This window comes from Pectinophora gossypiella, chromosome 3 (assembly GCF_024362695.1).
Source record: "Pectinophora gossypiella chromosome 3, ilPecGoss1.1, whole genome shotgun sequence".
In the NCBI taxonomy this organism is placed as follows: domain Eukaryota; kingdom Metazoa; phylum Arthropoda; class Insecta; order Lepidoptera; family Gelechiidae; genus Pectinophora; species Pectinophora gossypiella.
In genome coordinates this window covers 15,045,207-15,070,327 of record NC_065406.1, presented here as the reverse complement: position 1 = coordinate 15,070,327, position 25,121 = coordinate 15,045,207, and the positions used below count along the sequence as shown (strand labels likewise).

The following is a 25,121-nucleotide window of genomic DNA, read 5'->3' as shown; positions in this document are numbered from 1 at the left end:
TGATGTGATAAATTTGCAATGCAATGTTTAAATTTTCAAAAATGCTGTATAATTAATTAAATGTTCGCTTTTGAAAAAATCCCACACAGATGATTTAGATTAAATAGCAAATAGACAAATTATTATTGAACACTTAACATTATTTTTCATTCCTTAATATTATTATTTGAATAATTTGATCATGTGGTCAATTTTAATTGTGTGTATATGTCATTTATTTCAAATAAATTCCTATATCAAGTCAAAACCTGTCTATTCTGTACTTATGTGCCATCCTATGCCAACTACTCGTAAATTTGTTTCCAATCCAATACTTGCAATACTTGGAAGTATGACTCCAAGTACCTAATAACACATAGTGAATTATATTCTCATTAGACTGTGCGATTATGCTCAAACACTAAAATAAACATATTTATTTACATATTGAAATATTATAATTATTGTTTTAGCATACGGAGCATATGGTGGTTTTTTTGTACCTTTTAATCAAACAATTTCGCATAGTATATCTAATATAAGTAATAGGCTTACACTACACATAAGTACTGTTTTACTTTGTTTAATTATGTTCTAACTAAATGGTATAATGTACATAGCTGTAAGTGATCTATAAATAAATAAAATAAAATAAGTATCTGTATTCTGTACTTCATGTGCCATTCTATCCCGACAGTTTTAAATCACCATGTCCAAACCATATCCTCACCGGCGTAACCTATTTCCAAATATCTATCCCAGGTTGTTTGTAGTTTGTACACTAAAAATAAATATAGTAAATAACTTCCTATATTATGTTGAATATTAAATATCTTTATTTTTGTACTTCATGTGCCGTCCCATGAAACTAGCAGTAGCACAGTATTAATCTGCTTTATCTGTTCTGCTATGCTCTCGAAGAGGTATAAATTATACATAACTATAAGCTTGTACTAGTTACTATTATTTTTCTTTTAAATAGATTTATATTCACCAAATTAGGAGTGCTAATTATGTTAGCTATTAGTTTTTATATTATATATTTGTTATTTATTTTATATTTGTTACTGTGGTGTCCCTTTCTAATAAACGTTTCTTTCTTTCTTTCTAATTTAGGGAGAGGGCATAGCGACAATAATATTACTTTAAAAAGGTGTGGCTAACCATAATTGATAGTAATAATTGAATGCTAAACTTTCCACTGAGGTGAGCGGAGACAATGGAATTCCACTTTCTATTATGATACATTTGTTTAACTTTCTCAAACATATATGATCACTGATTTAGATGGTTTGATGTACTTGCCTACTTACTTTTGGCATTTGTTTAAAAACTCTGTTGATATTCATTCATTCTTTTGATATGTTTAAACTATTATAATATATTGCAGCATACTTTTCTCAATTCTTGTCACTACCCAAAAATTATTACTGGGAGAGTAGTTAAAAAAGATGTTTGAGATTAAAGATTAATTTATTCAACATAATCGAACCACAAAAAAAAAAAGTTTTCATCTCGAGCTCCTCTGTGCTTCGGAAGGCATGTTAAGCCATTGGTCCCGGCTGCATTAGCAGTTGATAATAACCATCAATCTGCACTGGGCCCGCGTGATGGTTTATTGCCCGATCTCCCTATCACTCTGTAGGGAAGGCCCGTGCTCCAGCAGTGGGAACGTTAATGGGCTGATGATGATGATGAATCGAAAATAATTATAAAATTCCACTTCCAATTATAAAAACCAACGTCTCATTTCCACTAGTACATTATTTATTAATTATAGGTGAAGACACTGTTCATGTATTACTTTAGTTGGCGTCACAGATTCTACTCTCACACTTATGTTATTTTCGTTAATTCTTTTTATTTATTTCTTTAGTACGTATGATGTAGAGCAGCATAACCTCAACATTTGCATGATGATGAATCCTGTGTGATATTCCTTCTTGATCGTCAGAACTGAAAAGAGATTGTTAATTTGAATAACATTATCTGCATCACATATTTGAAATGTCGTTATCAAGTTAAGTAACTGGCTTTTTAAATAGCCAACATGGTTCAGTAGTTTCTTCTATTTACTAAAAAGGGTTAGTACCTATATGAGCTAATTTTGAAGATGTCACTTATCTTGTAACATTATATTATAATAATACTCATTACATACCTAAATGCTCTCAACTCATTTCGTATTCAACAAAATAATCTCAAAGTAATAGTAGTGGATATATAAATAAATTCCTCTTTATGTTACAAGTTTAGATTGTCTCAACATCTCTTGACCGTTTACTTTGTGAGGAATTTATCAGTTTTGGGCTTTTTATTCAATAAAATTAAGTTAATTATTGTATTTTATTATAGATGCGACAGAATTTGGGTTGAAGTTATTGTTATTTGTTTTGGTTTTCCCCAAAGGGTAAGGCAAAGGGAACTATGCCCATACAGCCATGTCTTACGTATTTTTTTTCTTGATGATTAATGTAAAGATGAAAGGTGATGATGATGAAACCTAAGCCCCCACCCTCGGAGTAGACTCCTACTCCGAACCCCAAACGAATTAACTCAAAAGTCCGCATAAACTAATTAAAGAAACAAAAAAAAAGTCCGAATTAAAGAAACGAATTAATAAGTAATGAAGCGGCTTGTTGGAACGAAGCGAAAATAGGTAGGTACACTTCGTTTATTAAATATTCAGATATAATAAAACTATCGCCAATGTTTTCCGACTAACTTAATGCGACCATTAAACACCATTTCGTATTAATTATTTAGATTATTCAATGAAGAAAGCAGCCGTACCGTTTCCGTTCCCGCCAAAAAGCCATATAATGTGGTCGGTTTCAACAAATAAAGCTGAGGGCACTATTGGGCCTATATTTTGTCCTTGTCTAACATTATGATAATAAAAAATTGCCTAATGTAGCTACACGGTTAACTAATTAAAACGACGCATAGCAATGGAGTTTTGTGTCTATGATACTGACCCCTGATTGGCTGATAGAATAGGTGGCCGCCATCTTGGCTTCCAATTATTTGGATGTACATTACACGGATGGGCAATCCGTGTACGGACTGATAATTCGCAGCCAATATTTCCCGACCATGGATTGTACACGCACGTATTCCGTGTACATTGTTATGTACACGGATTATCAGGTCGTACATTACGTGGATGTACATTAACCGGACTCGATTTTTGTAAACAATGACCGCCCGTTAGGTTATTTTAGTAAAACATGAATTTGTGCTTGAATTTGTAAAGTGAACCTGGTATAGTGTTAAAACTAGTGTGAAAAAGTAATCAAGATGACCGAGGATATAAAAGTTACGTTTATTATCCCAAAACATTGTCGGAGTGAGAATGATTGTTCTGAAGAAATGCAGTTGGCGTTTGTTGTAAGTTTCTCTGAGAGAAGGATACTTTTTTGTATTTTTCATACTTCCTCATATAGTTTTATATGTTAAAGAGTCATTTAAAGCTGAATATAGATATAATATGTGGAAAATACGGATTCACATAACAATGGGAGACGTAGGTATATTCTATGTACGTAGTAGGTTGTTTACGTAAACAAATTGACCTTACACAGTTTCTTTATGATTTTAGGCCTGTGAGCAACATTGTGGGGGTGGTCTACAAGCCCAATGGGTGCACGAGAGTAAATACGACCGCTTCGAGGGGCTAACCAAGAGAGATGTTTTCGTACTATCAGATTTTGAAGGAAACATTTATGAGAAGTTGAGAGCTACCAAGTGTTTGTAAGTAAGGTCTATAATACATCTAGTGAGGCCCACAACATGTATGTTGCCTTCATTAAAAAACTAATGGAAAAAATATATAGTGCATGCTGTGATGACTTGTAGTTGAACTAGTTCTTGATTCTATTGTTATGATTCTAAATTTTCATGTGATGTGTGTAGTTTCTATGTTGTTCTTTAATAAACAAAAACATGACATGTATATTATTGTCAATTTGATAAGACAGTATACAATAAATAAAAAAAAAAACATTTATTTTGAACAGTTTGGTCCACAGAATGTTACCATTGTGGTTGTGTTGTGTTGTTAATATCTATGTCCATTGTATTCCCCATTGGTATCTTTTAGTTTTTGTGTACTGAAGCATAATGTAAAGTACCTATTAGACAATTATGATGTAATAATACCTTTGCCTTTATCCCAGAACTTTTAAAAATAGATAGGACAGCTCATTCTGACTATTAAAATTTCAGACTGGTAGGCCCTCGGTGCCTATCATGCTGCCTCACAGAGGGAGCTCCCATCCCATCAGGCCCTGAGCCGGTGTTCACTGTGGCCATGCGAGGATTGGTAATCACTGCCAGTGGACTGACTAAACAGCAGAAGGTAAATAAAAAAAATATATACTGCAACATACAAGGCTTGTTATTTCTTTGGGGGAATCAGGTTGGCTGGAATGATCCAGCTGTTTCGGATATCATGCCAAATAGACACTGAGACGTCGAGGTGCGGAAATTGCTCATGAGTACCAATACCAATATAATGCAACTTTTTACCCCTAATACTAATATTATAAATATTAAAAAGTAACTCTGTTTGTCTGCTACACTTTCACCCCAAAACTACTAAACTGATTTTGATGAAATTTCGGACAGAGATAGACTTTAGGAAAGCACATAGGATAGTTGTTATTATTTATGAGTGGAATAAACATGTCGCGCGCGATAATAGTACTCCACGCGGACGGAGTCGCGGGCGGAAAGTTAGTAATCTTACAGTCAAGAGACTATAAATCAGCAAGAGCTGAAATGGCTTAATGACATTCTTACACTCGCTATTTACCCCTTATATCAATGTGTTGTGAAAGAGTTTGAGAATATATAATAGACTATCAAATAAGCTCTATAGATTTCCAGTTAGTCGACAGTTGGCAGCGAAGGAAGTTGTATATATTCGTCGCGCTGTGCGAACTTCGTTAACGTGTTTTAGGACTTAAGCGTGATATGATTAGCGCCATCTGTTGTATATGGGCGTAACTAGTTGCGCCCGCCACAAACATGATTACCCAGTGATGTTTTACTTTTATACTTGTTTAAATTAATACAAAATTATTCCTTTTCCTTCCTAGTTCTCATCTCTGCCAGTGTCTGTTAATATATATTTAATATAACATTTTCAGGAAAAAATAAAGAAGAAAGTGTTTTGGATGGGAGGTATTTACAATGCTGCGTTGACAGATGATACTACACATCTTGTATCGGACACAGTGTTGTCCGACAAATATATTGTAAGTAAATATATATTTTGGGCATTCTGAAGCTTTTTTTTTATGGCGATCAGTGACTTACTGCAGGGCAAAGGTCTCTCTTCTTTTCTTCCACAACACTATAGAACAAAGAATAATACTACATATAGAATGGTAAATCTTCACCCCGCACCAATTCGTATTGGGCGCCGAGCTTGATTTACTTTAGTCTAAATGTCCGTAGGCCATTAAGGAGTAAGGTGAGCACGAGCACTGTTTGTCTCTTACGGTAAAAATGAGATTTTTGTATGGAGTGTCTAGGGTGTTAGCCCTTTTGCTCTGGTTACATTATCGGTCATAAATTTTAATGTCACTATACATAGGTTGCATTTTGATAATCTCTGACTTTGGGAACTTGTAATTTATTGAAATAGAAAATAAGCTACCACCTTATCACCTATTACGTTGGTAGCTCCGTGGGGTGTGCGTACTTAGCTCATTTTGCAATGGATGTACCTATGACTACCCCAATTGGGTTATGCACTAGGTTCAAGATAAATCATGACATTTTCATAAGATATTTATGATTTTATTCTAAATAAAGACAGATATCTAAAACTTACGAAGAACATTTTCTTATTAATATAACTCATTTATAAATATTAATAAAAAAAAAAGGAATAAGTCCGACTTTTTATCACGTTTTTCTAAGACGTCACAGTGCGCTTTTTCATACAAATTCCATAGTAATTTCGTGTTTTGACGTTTAGTAAAAAGTAACTGATTTGAGTAGTTGGAAATTGGGTTATAGCCGTGAGCTTGTTATGTTAGAAAAAAAAACTTAAAGTGTACAATGTTGTTTTCCAGAAATCAGTAGAAAAAGGCATCCCAGTAATGTCGGAGTCGTGGGTCGACGCCGTATGGGACACGTCACTCAGTTTGAACATCAATGCTTCATCGGCAGACTTCGACATGCACCGCTTGCCTGCATTCGCCAACCTGCAAGTGACGACATCCGGTATCTCCAGGAAAGACAAGCAGATGATCATGAAGTTGGTCAATGAGCATGGTGGTAATTTCTCCGGGGCTTTCCAGAGTGAAACTACTGATGTTGTTATATTGACCAAGTGAGTATTTAAAAAAAAAAAACATAAACATTAGCTCACGACTATATTACTAATTGGGCTAGTCAGATGTACAGTCATGAGCAATATAATGTACTCACGTTAGGACTCTGTTGCACTAACACATTTGACATTTAGTGAGACTTACAGTGGAATTTGAGGAGCTCGGTGGCGCAGCGGTAAACGCGCTCGGTCTGCGATTGTTGAAGTTAAGCAACTTTCGCAAAGGCCGCCGGTCATAGAATGTGATCACAAAAAAAAAAGTTTTCATCTCGAGCTCCTCCGTGCTTCTGACGGCACGTTAAGCCGTTGGTCCCGGCTGCATTAGCAGTCGTTAATAACCATCAATCCGCACAGGGCCCGCGTGATGGTTTAAGGCCCGATCTCCCCGTCCGTCCATAGGGAAGGCCCGTGCCCCAGCAGTGGGGACGTTAATGGGCTGATGATGATGATGACAGTGCAATTTGACAAAAAACATCATATTATGGTACCAAAGTGCATGCATATTGATGCTCGTGAAGTACATAGCGAGGACTGAGCGGTAGGCTCACGATTTGGAGGTTCGAATTCCGGTGGGGCATGTAATCACGAAAATCACTTTGTGACCCCTAGTTTGATATTAATTGAAAGAAATCGAGGTTGAAGAAAATCCCATGTGGTTTTTACAATAAGGTGACTGTATGGGACATACCTAATAGTCTATCATTTATGGTTAGTCACATCTCTAGCGTGAGCAAGCCAACGCGTCTCAATGTTTGGATCCTGTAATTTAATTAACATCCTAAGTAATACAGTTCATTCAATTTTTTGTGTGGGGTTTATTACAATTTACCAGAGCTCCCTACAGTGACGTTATAGTCTTGTGGATTGGTTGTAGTTTATATTTGGTAAAATAAAATGGCGTAATATACATTCAAAATTTGCTACTTAACAGTTGTAATAATAAAATATGAAATATGTCGGATATGATAGTTTATCATTTAACGATAATTATCCAACAGTTTTTTTATTAAGATCATTTTTAAATATTTTATTTTTACAAAATAAGAATGCGTTTTTTATCTGTGTGTTACAAGACCCGAAACACGGGCGGCCATGATTGAGCTTCGTGTGACGTCACATATCACAAAATAAAAATCTATCTGTCAGGTTTGAGATTATACTATTTGACAGTTGCTTTGTTTATTGAAGTGTGACGTCTCTGGACAAAATATCACGTGACGAACCGTTTTCGCGCGAAATTTGAAATTATGAAGAAAATACGTTTTTTTTTCTATTATATAAAGCTTTTTCGAGAAAAAATATATTTTAAATATAAAATGAGCGTTTGTAATTTTTTAAATACTTATCCGAAAACTGTCAAGTAGCCAATTATAGTTTCTTTATACATTTTCAGAGAAGGAATTGGCAGCGAGAAGTATAAAGCCGCTTTAGAGTACGGCAAGGCTTGCGTGCTACCCAAATGGGTAAAAGACTCCGCCGCTAAGGGCGTAGCCCTACCATTGGCCAACTATAAAGTAGCCGGTGCGTCTACTTCTTCGCCATTGGCTGAACACCGCTTGCCTGACATGAGTAAGTTTGTTTAAATTCGTTTATTTTTAAGAACGTATAGGGCGTTATGCCAAGTTTTTTACTACTTAGGTCTTGAGAAGGTCAAGTGTGGAGACGGCGTCCAGCCTCCAGGGAAACGCAGTGTGTGTCGACCTTAAATACTGACACGTGGTTTACAAGTTAGGTGGGAACAGATATTCATACATACATACATAGCGGTCAAACACATAACCCTACTTTTTTCTTCGCCACAGTCGGGTAAGAATTGTCGATTCAAAGTGTAACTATGATACCCACTGAATGAAGATTAGATAGGTTGTTTGTTTTTTTTAAATTAATAATTATTTTTTAATATGACGCCTTTTCTTTTTTCTAGGCTTAAACTTCTCCAGAATAACAAACTTGAGGCCCCCGAGTAATTTCGTGGACGAGACAAGGTCAGCTGACGTCTCTACGATGTCTGGTCGTATGAAGGTATGATTGTCGGTAAAAAAATGTTGAAAACGTTTAGATACACCATTCGCTGATAACATATTGATAACTTAACCAGAACTTATCCGAGTTTGGAAGTGTGTTTAAATAAACGCCTCCTTTCAATCCATTTTCCAGGGTCCGCTTACCTAACCTAAAGATTTGACAGGTCGGGTTTTTTACAGAAGCGACTGCCTGTATGATCCAACCCGCGAAGGGAAATCCACCCCAGTACAGGTTAGGTCACATACCTCCGAAAATGCTTTTCTGGAGAATGTGGGTTTCTTCACGATGTTTTCCTTCATCGCTGAACATGTGATAATTATTTATGATCCAAACACGAATTCGAAAACCAATTCGGCAATCATTGGTTTAAGCCTGTGCTGAAATCGAACCTGCGACCTCAAAGTGAGAGGAAAGCGTTCTTCCAACAACACATAACGCCCCCTTTCAATTAAAAATTATATTTCAGCTATCGCAAGATTCAAAGAAGTCCGGTGACACGTCTGTTGACAAAAACGTTCTGATGGCTTTTAACAATATGGACATGAGTAGCATCAAGAAAGCTGGACCTATTTTTGATGGATTCTGTGTAAGTCTCAATTTTTCATTATGTTCGGTCACGAGCATTAATGTGTATACACTTTGGTACCATGTCACATTAACTTTTTTGACAAATAAAATTTTAATTATTTATTAAATAAAAATACATAAACAAGTACATTCCATCCAACTACAATTGTAACAACACACATATTATTAAAAACAAAACATAAAAAAGGGATAAAAAGCTATAAATAAAAAATGTCCTCCAGCTCACCACATCGAGGCAAAGTCCCCAGAATACTGGCCACGTTGCCCCTCTGCACCGCCAAACTGACCCTTTGGGCAAAATAACAAACAAAACAAATAACAAATTGAACTGTAAGTCTCACTAAATGTCAAATATGTTAGTGCGACAGAGTCCTAAAGTGGGAACATTATATTGCTCATGATTGTGCGCTCTCTCTCTCTCTTTATTTAAGAGCTGCGCTCTTGTCGGTTGTCATGACTGTTCATACACTTCGAATTCAACATGCTTCGAATGACATGTGATATTTGTATTCTGTGGCGACATTTTCGAAATACGAATAACTACTAGTTACGGTTATGAACATGTGACGCGGGAAGCTGGAGGTGCCCATAATCCAGCACTTTATACAGGTTACCTTATGTCATAGAATAAGGAATAATACTAGGAATTGTTTCACTGCGACCATGTGATCGTACAAAATGTGGTGTTATAAAAATACAGAAGTAAGTATTACAGTATCAACACGGACCCGGTAAGAGCACTGCAACTGGTATAAAGGACAAAATACTTTATTAGAACAGCAACTTTCCGCTTCCCATCAGCGACTGAGCTAGGTTTACCTCACTTAGGTCTTACTTTAGTCTTCAATCAGATGGCGTCAGACGTCACTCACAAAACGCGTGTGCGATATCGTCAATTGTGTGTTACTACGTTTCCATCCCTATCCACAGATCTGGGTGACAGGGCTGGAGGGCGTGTGCCGCGACCGCGCAGCCGCGTGCGTGTCCCGCGCGGGCGGCGTGCGGTACGACTGCCCGCACGACCGCGTCACACACATAGTGGCGGGGACCAGGGCGGCCGCAGTAGTAGCGCTGCAGGCCCTGCCTAACGTGCCTGTCTTGAGTGCTTTGTGGCTCGCGAAGAGTGTCGAAGCCGGTCGAGCCCTGGATGAGGCGGAGGTAAGTTTTTAATACTACGACTATTTCGGTAAATGATACATAATAGGAGTAAAGCCAGTCGTCAGTCTGGCGGTGATTTACAGGATATACTTCGGTGAGCATAGACACTACATGAATTAATTCCACCCACACCGTTCTATCTAAGGACAACCAGACGTCGTTGGGCACTTCATCCTTTTATTTTGGATATATATATATCCAAAATAAAAGCCACCGCTCCTTACGAAACGCTTCTCTGTAAAGTACGTAGTGTTTCCTTTTTTATGCACTTAAAATATTTCGAATACGGCTGGCTAAAATGTCGAGTACATTTTCTTTGTAGGTTATGAATTTATCAACATATCTAAACTTTCAGTTCCTAATAGACATGAAGCCACCAACCCCCAAGTCGTCAAAACCTAGTGTGGAACCAGCGTCCCCTATGAGCAAGCGCAATTTGCAGTTGTTACGAAGCGCACCGCCCGCGCTCTTACCGCCGCCTGCGCCGGTAGAGCTGGAGCCGCCACAGGACATCGTCAACCATTACTTGAGTCGTGAGTAGCATATAAACTGAAGATATGCTTTCTATCTCTCTCCCTTCCTCTTTCTCTTTACCTCTCTGGCATAAGGAATAATACTACATATTCAACCCTTCACTCCGCACCAATTCGTAGCGGATGCATAACCTCACCCCCTCGGGGTTATACTTTAGTCTTAAATGGCCGTAAGCCGCTAAGGAGTAAGGGGGAGGGCGCGGATTGTCTATCTCGCCTGCACGTGCGCGTTAGGCGGCACACAGTAGGAATGGGTTTTTTGTAAGGAAACCAAGGGTTTGTTTCTGGCGCCCCCGATGAGCAAGCGCGATCTGCAATAATTATAAAGCCATTACTTGGCATCGTCAACCATTACTTGAGTCGTGAGTAACAGTCCCAAGTCCTAATCAAACTAGGGATCATATAGTGTTTTTTTGTTATTCGAACTCAGGATCTTCGTATTGTGACCTCAACGCTCAACCATTGGACCCCGGAAGCCGTTGGAAATTAATTAACAGTTAGTCATCTCTGTTCGGATACTTTTATAACGTGCCACTTTTTTACCAGAAAATATGCCAGAACCAGAGAGAGAAAAGACTCCGGAGCCAGCTGCGCCAAGCGTCACCGCTCGGAACGACCAAACGGAATTCACACAGGACGAGCCTACTGAGGAAGTTGAGCAGATATTCAGAGGTGAATCTCAAAAAATGTTATTGTGCTTCATGGGCTTGCTTCTCAATCGGGAAGCGTCGATTCGAACCCCGCTATCGGACTTGCACCAATGAGTTATTAATTTGTCCTAAGTGCAGTTTTCACTAACATAGTTGACTCGACCAATATAGACGGCCTAACAGAAAGCTCGGTGAGGCTTGAGTGCTTAGTTCATCTTGCGATGAATGTATTTCTAACTACCCCCATATAGTCGTGAGCTTATGTTATGGGCAACAGATCTCCATTCCGACTGATAAAGGCGACCTGTAACCAGTAGTGGAACGTGTATTCTGTTTGTGGACTTAATGTTTATTTGTCCAGGAATAAAGATAGAAGTCCAAGGTCTAGACGAAGAAGCAGTATGTGAGCTAGGCGCGGAAATAGCGGCGGCGGGCGGTTCTCTTGCTGCGGCCGGCGCCGGCGGGTCATATGTGCTGGTTCCGCTGGACTTCGACGCCGACGAGCTGCTGACTAAGGAAGCTACTGCCGTCACTGTTTTCTGGGTGGTAAGTGACACTTTAACCAACTGCACAAATCACAGCCTTTACACTTCATTCAAAAATCTTGTCTGTAATTGTGTGCGGCTTTGCCAGCGAGGTAGAGAGGCCATGCGCGTGGTCTCTCACTCGGTTCACGACCATTTGACTACAATAAGAGGTAAATCTCGGCAGCGATAAGAATAGGTTCAGGATGGAGTGTCCGTTCTTTTTAAGTAGTATTATTCTTTAGTCTATGGTAAACTTTTATGTCCTCTTCAAAACATTGGGCTATCTATGGTATTTGAGCAATACAAGAACGAATATCAAGAGTGGCACACTGATGACAAGTGGACCTGCACGGCCCATTTGGGATTGAGGACGTGATTTATTAGCGAGAAAACTGTCTTTCGAGGCAACCTGTACGGAGAATCAGGACTGTCAATTTAGAGGCCTTTGACGGTCATCGTAAAATCTCCATAATTCATAGTGTTATGAAAGAAAGTTTCGGGGTTGGAAGAAAACTGACGGAAAAGTTTTAAGGAGTTCTGCATCATAATATGGCTATAGAAGAATGTGTGCACAGTTTCTCCTTTAGGTATTGTGCAAATTATGTTTTTAACGGCAACATTCCACTTCGAGACTCTGCTGTAAAGTTAGCTCATGGCAGGTGTGGCCTTGTTATCATCATATCCATAGTTTTCACAGACTCCGCTTACCTAATCTAAGTCTGGGTTTTTTTACAGAACCGATTTCAAACCCGCGAAACGAAAAGCAGGATGAGGCGTTGTCAATCTATCACAATATTTCTACCCTCATCTTACAGAAAGATTGCCTTTGCCAACAAGAACTGCTTCCAATCCAGTACTACCACCGGCCAGTGAAACTGCCCCTGCCATTGGAGCCGCCGGCGCCTCTACACGGAGTCGTGGCCAGCCTTAGTACCTACAGTGGAGTCGAGAGAGCCTTTCTCGACGAACTCGCCAAACTGCTTGGCGCTACGTAAGTGAAATCGTGATTTATTTTACATAACACAACATAGCTCATGACTATAACCCAATTGGGGTTAGAGGTACATCCATCACAAGATGAACCAAGTACCTACCGAACCGGCTTCACCGAGCTTTCTGTTAGACCAGCGTGATAGGTGGTGAGGCGTATCGCCGTCTATAATGGTCGAGCCAACTGTGTTGATTGTGTTATTTATTTGACGTTTCCGCGAAAGTCCTGGTTTTCCCTTCGCGGATTGGAAGGTCAGATAAGATACATACTTTATAGGCATTGATATAATGACAATATAGATCGAAATTTTCGCATGGGCAGGATGACGACTTGGTTGTAACGGTGAACACGCTTGTCCCGGCTTGACAAGAGCTGCGGTTTTAACTGGAATTATACTTTATTGAGCACAAAAAACACAAAGTAAACGGCCATATTGTTCAGGCTGCAATTTCTTCCAGGCTTCCATTAGGTACGGTCACGAGCATTAATATGTATTCACTTTGGTACCATGTCACATTAACTTTTTTGACAAATTGAAATGTAAGTTTCACTAAATGTCAAATATGTTAGTGCGACAGAGTCGTAAAGTGGGTACATTATATTGCTCATGACTGTACAGAACAAATATAAGACATAAGCAGTGACTTCTGTAAAATCCGGACCTGTTAAATCTTCAGGTTAGGTAAACGGACGCTATGAAAACGAGATGACGCTAGGGAGATGATGATGTTTCTGTTTCTTCCAGCACCCAACTGCGTTTCTGCCGGCGCAACACTGCGAATGCGCTAGCATCGACGCATCTCATCTGTCCATCCCCTGTGGGCGACAAGTACACAGGCGCTTTGAAGTGGGGCCTGCCAGCTGTGACGGCTGACTGGCTGATGGAATGTGCCAACTCTGGCCGCAGGGTCAGCGAGAGGCCGTATCTGGTGGGTGATACTAAAGGTGAGTTGCTTCCATCGATTTGCCCAAATTTATATCATGAAATAGTGGGCTAAATCACGAAATGCCGCCACGTCACGATCTGGTCAGAGATCGACAGAGTTTTACGACATTGTACATTGATGTCAAAGATGTGTTGCTGTTGCAGTTTCTTCACATTTCTCCTTAGCCATAATACCTTGCGAAATGACGTAGGTTCAATTGACCGTCAACAAGTTTTTCCATGATAATTACGTTGAATAAATGATTATGATTTCTGATCTATATCAGGAGCCTCTGGCGCATAGCGGTTCAACATTGACACTGACACCAGGCACCAGAGTTGAAGGGAATCTTTACTCCCACTAGTTTTGTTGCACGGTTCCGTTTACAGAACTACTGTTTTTTTTTTGTCCCATTAGTTCTGCTAATCAGTCGGTCACCTCGCAACCCACGAGAGAAGAATTGTATAATTGTATGTTTCTCCCAACAGCGCCCCCATCGCCAGAACCGCACCCAATAGAAGAAGTGCCTCTAGAGTCGACCCTTGTAGCTGTAGAGGAGCCCGCCCCCGCGCCTGACAAGGAGAATACCATGCTTCCCCCCGCCGGCCCCGCGGTGCCCCGGCGCGGCTCCATACCCAGCAGGGAACAGACGCCTAAAGCTCTTAAAAGTGGTGAGATTCTTTAAACTTAACCACCCAGGCACATACAAAACCCACATTATTACGTAAGCCGCCTTGCCACGTAAGTGCGAGCCAGATAGAAAGTCCGCGCGCTCCCTTACTCCTTAACGGCTTAAATAGACTGAAGCGGCTCTGTATCGGGAGGTGAAGTAAATCAACCTCGTTCCAAGTACGTATCGGTGCGGGGTGGAGAGTATGTCTTCTATGCCATGGTTTATTTCATGCTATATTTATCTTTGACGTAGGAAACTATCCAATTATTACATTACTTTTTGGGACGCGGACATTCAATCTTATTCTTGTATATAATTATGCCAGCCACAACGAGAAAGTCTTACACGTAATTAGAGTTTCATTTCATTGGCGCGCTTTTTAGGTCAAATTCCAAGCTTTATAGAAGAGGTGGATTCAATAACGATTGGTACTCATGATTCAGATGGTGACAACGAGATGTCGCCGGCGTCTCGTTACATAGCGATGGCTCGACAAGGGCTATTGGGTGGCGACACGCAGGAGACTCCCAAACGGATACAGGACCTCAAAGACGACGCTAGACAAGGTAACATTTTCTATTTATTTTTCTTCTTGCAACTGCCTCTGTAGTTAGAGAGTTAGGCTTTCGAGGTCCAAGTTCAATGCCCGATGGGGAAATTGTCTTTTGTTCGGTAAGGACATGGCTGAATAGCAAGATTGTCCAAAAACGTAAGATTATTTCATGCTCCGAAAGGCACGTTGAGCCGTTTGTCGCGTCTACTAGCCGCACATTACTTCTCTAATTTTCTTGGTCGATATCAATCAAGAAGCGCTACTGATCTACGGACTCCTTTAAACAACATACAGACATAAACTCACTTCTGTAATCCCTGCATCCCATCAGGGATTAGTAATCAAAAACAACTTGCAGCTACTGTTGATACGAAGTCCTAAGATAGATATCATGAACTTTATGGTAACAAGAGATAAGCCTATCGCCCGTCATGTCAGAATCAATGCCTCTGTCTGATTTTACGACATTCACGAGAAGAGAAGCAGCTGAACGTGTTTTTATTCGCTCCTAGTTCAGCATAGAATCGTGTTTACTCCTATCGTGGTTGCGAGGTGGAGGACCAACGTCAGCAACCCTGGTGTCACACTTGCTACAGTTGGTAGGTTTACTTATTTGAAATAACTTAATTTTTTGAACATTCTTGAAGATGGAGAATGCGGCTTACGTACCCCGCCTTTGGACGATGCTCTCTCCACTCCCAACTTGCGAGGGCTCAGTCCGACTACCAGGAGACGAATACAGGCTGTGCGCCGAGGAGAGATGCCTTCTGACCCTATACGGACTCCCAACGACCCTTGTAAGTTATAGTTTTTTATATATGACCCGTACCAAATAAACGTCAAACCACATAAATGTCGGCACGCTAAAGCATGTTGTAGTTCGCGTACGCATGCGGTCGCTTTCTCTCGCTCTAGCAAATGACAGTACTAAGTAACAGAAAGGAATGGAAGTATAGGAAAGTGTTTCTTTATTTATTGGGGGGGGGGGGGGGGGGAACTAGCAGACTTAAAACGTACCTTAATACAATACAAAAACTCTTTATTGCACTTGAATCACATCATCATCTTTATCTGTGATTGTACTGATTCCAACCTAGGGACATACCACAAAAAATACTTTGTGATCCCTAGTTTGGCAGTTACAGGCTGAACACCTGATTGTCCGAAAGTAAGATGATCCGTGTTTCGGAAGGCACGTTAAGCCGTTGGTCCCGGTTACTACTTACTGATGTAAGTAAGTAGTCGTTACATGAGCCATGTCAGGTGCCTCAATAGTAACCCTGACACTAGGGTTCATGGGGTTGGTAATCCATCTCACAACCCACACGATAGAAGAATTGATATTATTTTCTCTCTCTCTCTCTCTCTCTCTCTCATATATCACTTACTCGTTAACTTATAATCTGTATTTGCACAACAGTTGAAAAGATTCCCACCCCGGATAGTGCGTTCGGTGCGGCGCTTCGCCCTGGGTCGGGCCGTATGTCGCCCGAGGCCCGCAAGCGACTGTGGAAAGTCGTCAACGATCTGCCCTCTAAACAACCGGAGATCGTCAAAGATAAACATACGGTAAATATAATCTTACAATGGTGCTGATTCCAGTAAACATCATCTTATACCTGTCACTTTCTTATCCGCCGAAAAGGAAAGGGACGGGTAATCGACAGGCATAAAATTTATGGAACACACGTCAATTTTATACAGAAATTTAAACAAACCTCTCAAAATTTTACATTGGTCATAGGATAAAGGTGGGTCTACCAAAGCTAATGGGCGTGACGGACGTCATGGTTCAGTGGCTGAGCGTTAGGCTCACTGTCTAGAGGTTCTGGGTTTGAATCCCCGTGGGGATATCAAATACAAATATCACGAAAACCACTTTATGATTCCTAGTTTGGTGAAGGTATTAGAGGCTGATCATCTGATTGCCTTACATAAGAAATAATAAATGTAATTAAAACACATAATACCGGGTTCTTACCGCGTTAATCAGGGATATGAGACTCCCGATATTTTAACAATGTTGCAAGTGCCATCATTACGGGACGACTGATGAAATTGGAGTGGAGTTGGTAGATCCATAATTTTCTAAAGGCAAACATATCTGTCTACCCTCTTTCTTTGCCGCTAGTTTCTACATTTGATATCGGAATGTCCGGAACCATCTGAACTCGCATCAAACTCACTACGACAACCCGCACTCACTGTCTGTGTAACCGCGTAAACCTCAAACAATGAGTAATAAATGTTCCTTTAATTGTCATAGCCGCTGTCAGAAATCCGCAACAGATTCCTAGCTCAGTTCAACAGCGATGCGCCGACGCCGCCGTCTGAGCATCATGTAGCTCCAAGAAAACTTCATTTACAGGTGCGTTTTATGATAAAAATCTATTGTTTATAGAAATAGATATACTCTTAAGTCACTACTCAACGACCACCACCTCCTCCGTGGTAACGACCTCCGTGGTCCAGTGGTAGAGCGGGCTCACGATCCGGAGGACTCGGGTTCGACTCCCGGTGGGGACAAATCACAAAAATTACTTTGTGGTGCCTAATTTGGTTAGGACATTGCTGGCTGATTACCAGATTGTCCGAAAGTAAAATGATCCGTGCTTCGCAAGGCACGTTAAGCCGTTGGTCCCGGTTACTACTTACTGATTAAAAGTAAGTAGTCGTTACATGGGCCATGTCAGAGGCCTTTGGCGGCTCAATAGTAAGCCTGACACCAGGGTTGATGAGGTTGGTACTCCACCTCACACCCACACGATAGAAGAAGAGTCACTACTCTTACTCCCTCTCTATTCTCGCTCTGTCTTCTTTTTTACGCTTTATATTAAGTTTGTTAAAGTAATATTGTAATAATAATTGGAAATGTCCTTAGAAAAGATTCGGTACGATCTATTCTGAACCGGCGTGCGTGTATGAAACGATTAATGAATGTGGAGGAATCAAGAGAAGTGTGTCAGGACCGTAGCAAATGGAATTCCATAGTCTCTGCTTACCCTGGTGGGAAATAGACATGACGTTATGTATGTATGTATAATAATAATTGTTAAAAAGAAAACGATTTCTTTTGTAGGATCAAGAGGAAACTCCGCCAGCGAAAATGCCGAAATTATCTGCAGATCAGGTAACAATCATTACTGTTATGATGATGATATGATAAACATACTTCGTATTTCACCGAAACAGTGTTACTTATTTCACCGATAAGAGTTAACATAACACACACACTATCATGTTTCTTCAAAAAGACAGTTGCTATAAGGTTAGAATATTGAAGAAAGCTTGAAACCCTCGACTTCTGTGAAGTGCTCAGAAGGAGAATCCGACATAGATAGAAAACATAACATAAATTCGCGACTGTATCCCAACTGGATTAGTCAGGTACAATCCATCTTAAGATGAACTAAGTACCTACACCCCACCGAGTTTTCTGTTAGATCAACGCGCCATATCGGCATCTATAATGGTCGAGTCAACTGTGTTAGTGAAAAATGCACTTAAGATAAATTAATAACTCATTGGTGAAATCCAGTACCGGGATTCGAACCGGCGTTCCACGTTTGTGAAGCAAGCGGGTTTACCACAAGACCACAGTGACTATGATAATCTGAATTATAACTTATTTAATTCTTCAGAGCGCAGGAACGGCCTCACCAAAAACTCCAAAGACTTCAGCCAACGAAAGCACCAAAAGCGCTTCAAGCGCTTCGAGCGCTTCCAGCACTCTCCCTCCAGCGGTGGACGCACAGTTGCAGCGGCTTAGCGCAGCGCTGAGTGAGATGAGCGGGCAGAGGACACGACGGTCTACTGTCACTAGGGATTCTATCACTAGGCCTATTGGTAAGAATAAGATTCCCATTGACATTCAGAATTTACCTTTGAACAGTTTTAAGACAGTAATTAAACAGAAGATATCATTGCATGGGATTAGCTGTCTGGAAACTGATATTAGGCAGCCAAATTACTAAATTGTATAACAGTATTTAAAAAAAAGAACGTCTAGGGCCCAGTGCCGAGGTTTTTCTTGCAGCTTCTTTTCCCCGGCTATACAGGTTGTGAGAAGCTGCAGTAGTTTTACGGGGATGAGACGTTCCTTATGTAAAAAAGGGCGACTCAAAGAGTAAGTATGTTGTTTACTGATTAAAGATATTTTGTACCTATTGTTAGAATATCAGTCATGGTAGAAAGAATAATATATCGCCAAATAATAACACATATTATAAAGACATAAACAGCTTTTCTCTCTCGTTCGCACTTATGCGTTGGACGGCACACGGTGAAAATGAGATTTGTGTGTAGTGTCCGGTATGTTGCTATGGGCTGTACTTTGAATCAATAAAATCGCCTCAGAACAATGGGGTTACAAATGCACATACATACAGAAACATACATAAACTCACGCCTATTTCCCACCGGGGCAGAGACTATGGAATTCCATTTGCTTCGATCCTGACACACTTGTCTTGCTTCCTCCACGTTCATCAATCGTTTCATACACGCACGCCGGTTCAGAGTATATCGTACTAAACCTGTTCTAAGGACATGTCCAATTTGGCAAATGTACGTCCTTCTAGGTCTTCCTCTGCCAGCCCTACCATCAATCTTAGCTTTATATACCGTTAAAAAGGCCACATTGAAGCAATTCGTCTAATAAAGCATTATTGATATTTGACATTGTGCTCTTTTATATGTACAAATATCAAATTACTTTTAAAATGGGTGGCTTCAATAGGGCGTTTTTAGACTGCCATTTTTATAAAAGGTATATCTATTCTCAGGTCCGGAAACGGAGCCAGGTCCAGAATCCCAGCCCAACACAGTGGGTTGGGACGACACCACGCCTCACCAGCCGGCATCCGACCCGCTGCCCACTCCGCAAATTAAACGGTTCATGCTCTCATCAAACGTGGATGTGAGTATTCTTTGTCGCACGAGCGCTGTGTCGCAGGTTCTAAGTTGGTTTACAGTAAATAACCTAGTTCTAAATGCTAAGAAAACGAAGTGTATTAAATTTGTTCTACCAAACGTAAAGAAAGTAAATAATAACATTAAAATTAACGACGAGAAACTAGATTTTGTTGAACACACAGTTTTCTTAGGAATTACTGTAGATTCAAAACTTCAATGGGGCCCACATATTGTATCACTAGCGGGCAAGCTAAGTTCAGCAGCATATGCCGTCAGAAGGATCCGACAACTCACAGATGTACCCACTGCTAGACTTGTCTACTTCAGCTACTTCCACAGCATAATGTCTTACGGTATTTTGCTGTGGGGTCGAGCCGCTGATGTAGAAACTATTTTCATCATTCAAAAAAGAGCAGTTCGCGCTATTTATAAGCTGCGTTGTCGGGACTCTTTGAGGGAGCTGTTTAAAGAAATAAATATACTGACGGTCGCAAGTCAATATATATATGAAAACATTATGTATGTACGTAAAAACTTATCTCTCCTTCCGAGAAACTGTGAAAGGCATACTTACAATACAAGAAATAAACATAAAATTGCTATTCAAAATTCTAGATTAAGTAAATTAAATTCATCTTTTTTGGGGTTATGTATACGTTTTTACAATAAAATACCAGATAATATTTTAAATTTGTCAGAAAATAAATTTAAAGCTCACGTGAAGCTTACTTTATGTAAAAAAGCTTATTATAAGATTAATGACTACCTAAATGATAAAAATGTCTGGTATTGAATGTGTTCCTCTAGTTATTAAATAACTTGTAATGTATATCCTCATTGGTTTTTAAAAGATGTGTTGCTGTTGCAGTTTCTTGTCATTTCTTCTCCTCAGCCATAACACCTTGCGAAATGACGTAAATTCAAAAATGTTACATTGACCTTCAACAAGTTTATCCATGATAATTACGTTGAATAAATGATTCTGATTTCTGATTTCTGATTTCTGATTTCTTTCTCTCTTTAGAAAGAAATTGCGGTACGAACACGTGACGTCACTCACACACAGATGCACGTGTACGATAATGTCAAATACAAATACAAAAATATTTATTCGTGAATGTTGCGTGTTACAAGATATTACAGTGTTGTCATCGGTCTCAGCACATTCAGCCAAGAATTGGCATACAAATTTAAAATTGAATTTGACAATAATTAAATAATTTTTATATGTATATATGTGTGTGTGTGCATTTTGACGTATTGTAGTGTGGGTTTTTGGTTTGACTGTGTTATATATTTTATTAACATTGTATAATTTATAAAACTTAAATAATAACATTAAAAGTGTAAAACTGTAGGTGATGGAATATAAGAAAAAAATAAAATTTAAACTCAATAATAATAATTCCTAAATGTCATGCAGAATAAAATATAATATCAATAATATCAATCATTAATTTCAATTAATAATTAAAAGTAACCAATAAAAAAAACACATTAAAAAAAAACAAAACAATAATATCTTATCAAAAAATCAATGTGTAGTGTCTGTGTAAAACGAGGTGTTTTGTATGATGTGTCCGGGGATCGAACCGGCGCTCCCCGTTGTCATTACAGGATGTTCACACTTGTGTCTTTTTGATTCCAGAACAGAGAAGAGATAATAGAAATGATCCAGCACTTAGGCGGTGACGTGTGCGAAGGAACCGAACTGGATTTAGAAGCGAGCCATTTGCTATGTTGCGCGCCGGGGCGCAGTGAGAAGATGCTTGGCTCCGTGGCTGCGGGGCGATGGGTGCTACATCCAGCTTATATTGTTAGAAGTCGCGCCGCCGGACATTTCCTTGACGTATGTATTGCGCAAACAACACTCGCCCCTATCCCTTTTGGCCTCCACAGGTCAACTAGTGCATCGTTAGGATTCCAAGCTACTTGAATTCAATGCAAGTATGGTAAAAACCATCCAAGAATGGCATAAAACGTAACGTGATTAGAATGTGAGCAGGATAGAGATTGAAGAAATAGAGATGTAAATTGGTATGAATTGGTCAAAATCAAATGAAATATACTTTATTGCACAGAACTTAATTTCAACAATCAGACATAACACATGAATACAGTATATTTTGGGCGGCCTTATTGCTTTAGAGCAATTATTTATTGGTTTGTAGTAATTATTATATAAGTATTGTTGGGGCAACTTCGTTAGCGCGTTTCAGGATAAGCGCCATCTATCTTGTATAGGTGGAACTAGTTAGTCAACTAGTTGGTACCATACATACATACATACATAAACGGCCTATATACGTCCCACTGCTCGGCACAGGCCTCCCCTCAATCAACCGGAGGGGGTACGGAGCATACTCCACCACGCTGCTCCAATGCGGGTTGGTGGAGGTGTTTTTACTGCTAATAGCCGGGACCAACGGCTTAACGTGCCCTCCGAAGCACGGAATCATCTTACTTTTTCGGACAATCAGGTGATTCAAGCCTGAAAAGTCCTTACCAAACAAAGGACAGTCTCACAAAGTGATTTTGACAATGTCCCCATCGGGAATCGAACCCGGACCTCCGGATCGTGAGCCTAACGCTCTAACCACTAGACCACGGAGGCTGTTAGTTGGTACCGCCACATGCTAATAGAAACACATTTTCTAGGAAGAAGAATACGAGTGGGGTAATCCAAAGGCATTCTTGAACGCGTTTCAGGACCGATAAGCGCCATCTATCTTGTATAGGTGGAATTAGTTAGTCAACTAGTTGGAACGCCACGTGCTAATAGAAACACATTTTCTAGGAAAAATAATACGAATGGTATAATCCAAAGGCACTCGTGAACGCGTTTCAGGACCGATAAGCGCCATCTATCTTGTATAGGTGGAACTAGTTAGTGAACTAGTTGACGCCGCCACATGCTAATAGAAACACATTTTCCAGGAAGAAGAATACGAGTGGGGTAATCCAAAGGCAACATGCTTACCTCCGTTGTCGGGCGCAGAGCGCACACTAGCACGCGCCGCGCACCGGTGGCGGGCCGCGCGGGCCGCGGGGCAGGCCGGGCCCTTCGCCGGGGTCGTGGCCCTGCTGCACGTGCCGCCTGCACGGAAGAGGCTGTTGGCGAGACTCGTCACCGCCGGGGATGGCCTTGCACCCGATGACGAGTGAGTACCTTTGTTATACCATAATAATATTATAATACACAGGCAAGATAACTCTCCGCGCTGTACCAATTCGTATCGGGCGTCGACCTAGATTTACCTCAGTCCCCCTGTGTCTTTAAAGAGAAGGGGGACTGTCTGTCTCGAGTTACGCGGTAACAAGGCACACGAATTTACACGACAAGAAAACTTGTATGGAGTGTAGTAGTGGATTATTCCGGTTATTGCTGGTATAGATAGTTACAAAAGGTTATTTTAAGACCATACACTTAAAGAACCTATGACTATAATTTATGTTTTAAAGAAAGGTCAAAGTGTTAAAAAGGCCACATCAAAGCAATTCATCTAGAAAAGCAATATTGCTATTTGACATTTTGTTTGCAATGCACACTTGCTTTCATATGCGCAAATATCAAAATACAATATTGCTTTTCTAGATGAATTGCTTCGATGTGGTCGTTTTAACCTCCCTGGTCAAGAGTACTGTAAACCTGGTCAGGATCATAGTAAATGGAATGCGTTGCTCTCTGTCTATACCGACGGGAAATAGGCATGACTGTGACCGTGACGATGATACGTATATATGTAAATAGCCTATATACGTCCCACTGTTGAGCACAGGTCACCCCTCCCCCAATCTTCCCCCCCCCCAATCAACCGTAGATGTTTAGAGCACACTTTATAATAGTTTTTCTTTTGTCTTCCTTCACAGGCCTCCGTACATGAACGAGGACATAACAGTTTGCTTCGCGGACGTGAAGCGGTGTCCGCTATCGTCGCGCGACACTAGCTGGCTAATAAGCCGACGAGTGCCCGTCTGTGCGCCCGTGCTACTCAGCGCGTATCTCACCGACGATACTGCGCCCGACCCACATACTCACTGCCTGCCTGACTTTAGACCTACATAGTCTAATAATAAGACCCTAGGTGACAACCACTAAAATCGACTATAACGTAGAGGTCAGAAGAACTAAGCACCCACGCCTCACCGAGCTTTCTGTTAGACCAACGTGATAGGTGTTGAGCCGTATCGCCGTCTATAATGATATACGTGGGTTTATAATGATTATATATGTGACTTAACCTGTATGGGGCTGGTTCTTCCTTTGCGGGTTGAAAGGTTAGACAGGCAGTCGCTTCTGTAAAAACCGAACCTGTCAAATCTTTCTTCAGGTTAGGTAAGCGGGCCCTGTGAAAACGGGATAACGTTAGGGAGATGATGAGGAGTGGGTGTATGTATTATATACCTCTGGCTACCCCTGAAATGTATCATATATTATACAAAGCGATTAAATGAATGACCACACACACCATACATCTATGCATCTTCGTCAATGCATTTTTAGTGCGAGATTGAAATAGCCAACGAACTATAATACTCAACTCCAATGCCAGTTAAGCCGCCTGCACCAATCGGGGTCTGATTGTTTTCAGATTTTTTGATTATTTTCAGGCAACTTAGCCTATAGATGATTAGTAACAATTTTAATTTACGTACTATGTTAGTAAACAGCCTTATTAAATTATTATTTTATAGATCCTGTAAATATGTTTAGCCAGTAATAAAAATGTAGAGAATTGTTATCTGCTACGTTTGATTACTTTTTAATTATCGATTATAACAAGAATAACAAAGGCAATCTCGTTATGAACGTGATAATAATTTATGTTTTATACATAAATTCGAAAACTAATTCGGCTGGCCCGACACGACAATGTTGTCAACTGTTGCTGTAAAAATCTTACATTTTTGATTTGTTGAAAATAATAAACCTTCTATTCCTGTATGGTAATGTTTTTATTAACCATTATTTTATAATAATCTTAGGCTGAGTTTCCATCGACGCGGAGCTGGGCGGAGCGCAGCGGAGATGTGCAGGAGTCGACCAATCACCGTGAGGGAGAGAGTGACAGAGCGTCTTCGTTTTTCGCTCTCTCGAACGCTGCGGTTGGTCAAATCCGCACATCTCCGCTCTTCTCCGCGTCAGTGGAATCCCGGCCTTAAGGGTGCTAGGACCCTAGCCAGTTTTAATCCGTTACCTAGATGGCGTACGCATAGCGCATTCAGTGTAAACATAAATAAATTAGTATTTTTCTCAT

General features: G+C 40.2%; 1 protein-coding gene and 1 long non-coding RNA gene across 4 annotated transcripts; one reads left to right on the top strand and one right to left on the bottom strand.

Annotated features, from left to right (window-relative positions):
- Nucleotides 1-745: 745 nt before the first annotated feature.
- On the bottom strand, nucleotides 746-2,657 carry LOC126382182 (uncharacterized). 2 transcript variants are annotated; one of them, XR_007569025.1, is made up of 3 exons: nucleotides 2,141-2,472; nucleotides 1,293-1,935; nucleotides 746-760 (listed from the first exon to the last, which is right to left on the bottom strand). It is a non-coding gene; the product is annotated as an uncharacterized LOC126382182 (long non-coding RNA). The 2 variants fall into 2 exon arrangements; XR_007569024.1 differs by lacking the exon at nucleotides 746-760 and having other exon boundaries at nucleotides 1,726-1,935; nucleotides 2,141-2,657.
- A 450-nt stretch (nucleotides 2,658-3,107) lies between these two features.
- LOC126382063 (DNA topoisomerase 2-binding protein 1) lies at nucleotides 3,108-24,759 on the top strand. 2 transcript variants are annotated; one of them, XM_050031756.1, is made up of 25 exons: nucleotides 3,108-3,369; nucleotides 3,581-3,732; nucleotides 4,207-4,339; nucleotides 5,133-5,240; nucleotides 6,066-6,325; nucleotides 7,719-7,894; nucleotides 8,250-8,347; nucleotides 8,817-8,936; nucleotides 9,869-10,096; nucleotides 10,452-10,629; nucleotides 11,176-11,301; nucleotides 11,641-11,825; nucleotides 12,622-12,797; nucleotides 13,543-13,742; nucleotides 14,212-14,394; nucleotides 14,840-14,962; nucleotides 15,597-15,746; nucleotides 16,370-16,518; nucleotides 17,216-17,317; nucleotides 18,029-18,079; nucleotides 18,591-18,795; nucleotides 19,734-19,867; nucleotides 21,512-21,712; nucleotides 22,801-23,024; nucleotides 23,734-24,759. In XM_050031756.1, exons 1-25 carry the CDS (start codon nucleotides 3,280-3,282, stop codon nucleotides 23,927-23,929), a joined length of 3,948 nt encoding a protein of 1,315 aa, XP_049887713.1. In that variant the 5' UTR covers nucleotides 3,108-3,279; the 3' UTR covers nucleotides 23,930-24,759. The 2 variants fall into 2 exon arrangements, with proteins under 2 accessions (XP_049887713.1, XP_049887714.1); XM_050031757.1 differs by lacking the exon at nucleotides 5,133-5,240.
- The last annotated feature ends 362 nt before the right edge of the window (nucleotides 24,760-25,121 follow it).

What these genes read in the sequence shown, in the direction of transcription:
- LOC126382063 (XM_050031756.1), top strand. Translation starts at nt 3,280, where the DNA reads ATGACCGAGGATATAAAAGTTACGTTTATTATCCCAAAACATTGTCGG. An exon ending in CCGTCACTGTTTTCTGGGTG is followed by an intron (nt 11,826 to 12,621) that starts GTAAGTGACACT and finishes CTCATCTTACAG; the next exon opens with AAAGATTGCCTTTGCCAACA. An exon ending in GGCCTTGCACCCGATGACGA is followed by an intron (nt 23,025 to 23,733) that starts GTGAGTACCTTT and finishes CTTCCTTCACAG; the next exon opens with GCCTCCGTACATGAACGAGG.